The sequence below is a fragment of the Hylaeus volcanicus genome, chromosome 8 (genome assembly GCF_026283585.1).
Source record: "Hylaeus volcanicus isolate JK05 chromosome 8, UHH_iyHylVolc1.0_haploid, whole genome shotgun sequence".
Lineage (NCBI taxonomy): Eukaryota > Metazoa > Arthropoda > Insecta > Hymenoptera > Colletidae > Hylaeus > Hylaeus volcanicus.
Window position 1 is genome coordinate 11,217,504 of NC_071983.1, and position 6,170 is coordinate 11,223,673.

General features: G+C 32.5%; 1 protein-coding gene across 1 annotated transcript in view; it reads right to left on the reverse strand.

The window, feature by feature from the left end:
* Positions 1-677: 677 nt before the first annotated feature.
* The window catches only part of LOC128881104 (uncharacterized), a 102,269-nt gene continuing 96,776 nt past the window's right edge, over positions 678-6,170 (reverse strand). Inside the window, exon 6 of the mRNA XM_054131839.1 lies at positions 678-1,099. Within this exon, the coding sequence (XP_053987814.1) occupies positions 939-1,099 (161 nt within the window). The 3' untranslated portion in view covers positions 678-938. The remainder of the gene's footprint in view (positions 1,100-6,170) is intronic.

Consider the following 6,170-nt stretch of genomic DNA (forward strand, 5'->3'; position numbering starts at 1 on the left):
TTGATATTTATTCGGGATAGTTAACAACCTTTTCTTCTGATTTTAATTTCAGATTTATGAACGACAGAAATATTCTGATCTTCATTTCTTCTATTCCTTTCTTGGTTCCGAAAATACTATTCTAGCTATTTTTAATAAACAGATCGATTTCCAGTTAAAATAAAAATGTTTTTGAACTGTATAAACGACGTGTATTCATGTATTCCGAGCACAATTTTATTGAACGTAAGGTTGCAATGCAATAAATTATAACTCTGCTGGCCACGACAACTTATATAGGTATTTCAAACTTCATTTTAAAATCGTTCGATTATTAACAATGCTTTTACCGGTATTTTTGAGGACAATTGTTGCAACAGGCAATTACTTAATGTTAAGCAAATGTTACAAATAATACTATTTAATGTTTATCGTTTAAAACAATTACGAAATTATAGTTCTGAACAAATCAGGAATATTAACTAAATCTTGCACTTTTTCAACTAATTTGAATATAATTCTATTTACTTTCAGCAATACATAGATATTTTTATTGACTAAGCACTTTATATACCCTATTGAAAATGTAAAATATTAATAAATACTCAGAGTATGCATTTTCCTTTCATCTTTTTATAATAATAATGTGATCTAAAGCTATGCAATTACCTTTACGAGTCTAATCAAATATATATTAACGTTTTAACCCGATAACAATGAAAACTATGTAACAAAGTACGTGAGAACCTATTATTTCAATTTAGAGGAAACTAGTTTAGAGGTCAATAAAGGTATTCAATTCACACGCTGAATTATTTTTGTTAAAATTAGACGATAGAACGTTTTAACCACAGCTGTTCCCTAGGTTAATTTATTCATAAGTACGAATAAAGACAGTCGAACCTTCGATTATCGAGGGAACGCACTGATGCGTTCTCGCGGAACAATCCCATTTATAATTAGCGTAAGCACCAGACATCGTTTCTGTTGTTGAATAAAATTAGTAATTCATTCGTATTCAGTTTCACAGCTGATCGATTGATATCTTTACCTTTGTCGTGTTGCTCCATCGTTATTTCTGGCGGAAAACACCTGGGTAAGGACAGCGATTTCAACTTACCTGTAACGGAGAAAAAGGAATAAATTAATGATTTCCATGAACTCTACAGTCTATGCAACTATATCTATAGAACGTCTATATTTAATTCGCATTTGGAATATTAACGAAGAGCCTCTGTCGATAGAAAAATTTATTTTAAATAAATTATTTGATTCATTGCGAAGTATTTGTATTTTAATTTGTGTTAAAAATTTTGTTACATGAATCACATGTAATGAAAAAGAAACGAACCGCATTTAATGATTTCTATATAGTGTACACTCTGTGAAATAATACCGAATGTAACACCAGTAAAACAGATGATAATTGAGAGATTAAATGATTTAGAGAACGAATGAAAGCTTTCTAACGAAAGAAAATGTTTATTCAATTAAATTTGTCAACATATTGGAAAATATTTACTATACATACGATCCGTTTGAAATATTTTATAAGTATCAGAGTGTAACTTTTAAGAGTAATGAAAATTTCATCTCTCAATTTACCTATTTGATTTAATAAATTCATAAATAGAATAAATAAATTCAATAAATTCATAATTCATGAATACAAAAGGATATAAAACCATTCATCGACAGAAAGTTCCACATAATACGGAATCTTGAAAATTGTAGAAAAAATTGTATTATAATGTTACTTTATTTCCATGCTTCCACTTACAATAATATGTAGTTAAATCGCGTTATTATTAAAACGACATAAATTGCTTGCAACGAGGATTAAATTTACTCCATTGAATGTTATCGTAAGATTATCGAATATATTTGTTTGCAGCTTCTTTTTAATCGGACACCCTGTACATGTGTTGCGTGACTCTGGGCGATACATTTTCCTCTTGAATGAGTCGACGATAGAAAGGGTGGACCCCGAAATTAATGAAAGCGTTTTCATTGAACTCTACTCGGGTCGAGTGTGTGATATACTATCGGGTGACCGTCCAAGCAAGGGCAATCGTTCCAATTAAACCAATTTCGTCACCCCTCGATGGTTTTCAGGTACAGGATCGTCAAAAAATCAACAACGTCTCTATTTAAAGGCCCACCTTCAACGCTGCGTTGTTTTCATCGACATCGACTTGTCGACCTCGTGTTACTTTCTTATTAATGCGTATAAGTGTATATTATAAACAATTCCACTCGAGTAATCGCTTGTTTTGGGGAGAGAAAAGTGTAATTTTCATTATCAATCTCTACAAGCACGTTGCCGATGTTATTATTTTTTATTTTTCTTGTGACCCTCTTTGGTCGATTATAATAATTACGTAATCTTACACTGGGCGAGGCATTTAAAACAGGCCACCTGAATAATTCGCTTATTTTTAACGATAGAAAAGAAAGTCTCAAACAAAAGTTGTTTGATTTCGAGGGGGAAGTAACGTGATTCCAATAACTTTTTTAATGATGGAAGCGTAGAGGAGATATGAAGGTCGACTCTGTTTTTTAAAATAGAATTATATAGTCCCTTATACACATTCTGATAGACAGTTTCAAGACGAATACAATGATCTATAGTTGAAGGTCAATTGAAGTTTACACAGATTGACTGTAATAGATAATAAATTGTTTCAAGGCACGATTCAAATATATTTCATTAATTTTCTTATTTGTGTATTTACTGCTATAGAAGGTTTACCAAAGAAGGTTCGAATCATTATAGTCAAAATTGTTATACATTACTAGACTGTGGATTTTTATGCAAAATAAAATCTTGGCAAACGTGCCTACAAAAATTGATCCGAAATAGGAATTTATTTTACTCTGCAAATATTATAATATGAACTTCACTCTCAATATTTTTTATATTCTTGCATACTGTGCGCATTTTGTAGTTTCTTGCACATTCAAATTTCCTATAAATGCATAAAAATCCGCAGTTTATACGTTACGTATACATCATTATCTCAATAAAATACTTGAAATATTGAAGCATTTAATTACTTAATTTTTTTCAGGGCAAGCACCAACCACCATTATCATAAAATAATTAATTTTCTCTTCTCTGTGCTTTCTTTTTTTTTTTTAACGATTTCTGTACGATGTTGCGGAGCAATCGTTACGATTTGCACCGATGAAAAAAATTCCAAAGGATAATCCAGTTAATCCTATCGCTACCTGAGACGAGAAGTGCACACGGTCGAGCAACGATGCACTCGTGTGAACGATGCAACCGCGCGAGGCTAGCGCAGGATTACGTGAAACAATTAAGCTGCTCCGATGGCTCCGATCTTTATCGCGTTGATCGCATAATTCGCGGTTTTCGTCCTGAACAATTAAGCAGCCGTCACCTCGAAACACGTCTGCTCGTAAATTATTTCGCCAATTAACGAAGAAACGTTCATTAGATCGGATATTAATTGAACTGTTATCGGGCGCGGGGAATTGGTTAACGATCTACTTAATTGCACGCTTTTGTTCTACCGTGTGTATACGTACAATTATCGCCATCTCAAAACGCGAAGAGAAATTCCCCCTTGGGTACTTATTATTTTGGTAGCTAGCGGATTAATTAAACTAGACAACATATGTCAAGGTAAAGGTCATCGGAGCTGCCTCCACTAAACGTAAGGTTTACCTATGAATTAATTACAAAGTTTTATAGTGGTAACAAAATTCAAGCATTTCTCATGAATTTCGTTGAAGAAATTTCACAAGGTTTGCACATGATAGTTCCTTCCAATTACGTTTAATAACCTAACAAACTCAGCTACTTATTTCAACGATGTATTAATTGTTTCCGACTGTATAAACAGTGAAGAAATAATTTCTTTCCTGAAAGATAAATTAACATTCACACGATAGGAGTTAATAATCGCGATTACTTTGTTTCAAGATAAAGTATCTATTGCGTTGAATTAAACGTCTGAATTACGCTTTGTCAGATCAAACGCAAGGAAGAAAAGTCAACTATCCATTTCAGTGAGTGCTTTTAATCGAGAGGAAACGTCGGATGCGCCAGCGGTATTCATAAATCGCTATAGATAGCACCGTTAATGGCACCCGGTGTCACCCACGTGAAATTCAACGCTTATTTGCTAACAACGCTGACACCGAAGGAAAATGAGGTCGCCGGTAATTAATTCACCTTTGACTTTTGCCCACGACGTGTGCGCACGATTCGTCGATTCATCTGGCCCAAAACTGATTTTCATTGCGGCGTGCCAGCCGACTGTTGTTCACCGTTCGTTCGAATTACTGTTCGTAATCTCGATTTAGATATTCATCGCGTTGGGTACGTGGAAATTTATTCAAATAGATAACGATGTTCGCTAGGAGTAATTAATACTAAATTGTTATGCGGGAATGTGAAACAAAAGAGAATTTCTGTAAAAATTGGCGTTGTTTTATTTTTAAAACTAATTTCTGGATACCAATGTAGTTTGGATTAGGGCTGGTGCCTCCTTAAATTTTCCAGAGACTAAATTGATATTTTATTTGGATCTTCTCAATCCGAATCTTTATACGTTTATTATTAAACGATTGAAGATGAAGCATTAAATACACCAGTGTACTTGAAGAATACGATTTTAATTCTAATTTCTAATTTGAAATTAGAACTTAATTTTGAAGTATTCCTTATATTAGTGGAATTTTTATTAATAATCGTTGAGTATTGCGTGAGAATTTCTTAAAATAATTCGATTATGCACGAATGTCAACAAGCATATTACTCAGAGTCGTTTAAAATGTACATAAATAATTTCTGATGGGATTAAGATAGAATTGTAGTAATCTTTTCTTTTCATTAAATCCTTCATTAAATTAATTTCATATTAAAATTTTTATACGGTGTCTATCGTTCCTCTGAAGCTCACCAAAATTGTAATCATTTGAAAAATTATCCAATATATAGTATGTATGTAATTTGGTAGTCGGACCGAGCACTCTGTTTCTATGGACCATTGTACTCGGATTTAATTAAAATATTTTCAAAATAATACGATAAATAATATATTGAAAATTACCTTTTATACGCAGTAACAAAATAATAAATGGATAATATACCAAATAAAGCGATTTATTAAACTAGATCTGACAATAATTTAAGGTAAATCGCTTATAATTATCAATAGTTACTGCGAATTTAAATTCGTACGTAATAAAAGGTATAATCACGAGGGATAAAAGGAAATAAATACCTTCCAACAATACTCATTCCCCTGACAGGAGAACAAATGGAATAGAAATGGAAGAAACGGTGGTCGATCGAGTCGAGAGTTGCAAATAATTTCGCAAAAGCGTGGGAAAGAGGAGAACGAGGAAGAATAAGTTGGAGTGAAAAATCGTGAACAATGTTTTCTCGTTAAAAACGAACGAAACAGTTCCCGGGGTGAGAGAAGTCGCTTCTTTTTTGCTCCTAGATCGGGAATTAACGCGCAGCTCTCGGTCATTGTTTCGCATTCTCCTCAGCTCGCAACAGTGCCATTTTTGCGTAATCCGGTGAAAGCTGCATTCACCTCGAGTCTCCTCTAATTTCCACAGGGCCGATCTACTTCCTTCGATTCACATTTACGCGCAATTTTACCTAAAGAAGTTGCAGAGTGTACTTCTCGAAGCTTGGAATTGCTCGAGACAGTAGGATAGTACCAAATATGGACTAACATTTATTTTTCTATCAACTCAATTGTTAGTAGTACATTGTTTGTTATTCGTGAGAACGGACTATGAATATTAATTATTTTTCATTAACTTCTTAGATTTTCAATTATTATATTTGACATGAAGTTCTACCGGACTCAATGTATACAATTAAATCCAATAAGTATAACGTATATGATATGGAAACATTTTCTTTGTATATTTGTTATTTTGTATTTTGTGAGGTGTAACATTCTATTTATAATTCTTTATATTTTACTTCAGAAATATGTTTTCCAATTTTACGTGTCACATTTCTAGTTTAGAAATTTGAGAAAATAAAATAATAATTGATCTTGAAGAAGGCCTATTGAAAATCATTGTATTTTTAAAAAAACAATAATGTCCTATAAACGGTGTAATTGTCATTGAAATACTTCTTAAATTACGTGATTGTAAATTTTTAACGAAATTTGAAGTTATTTTTGATACATTTC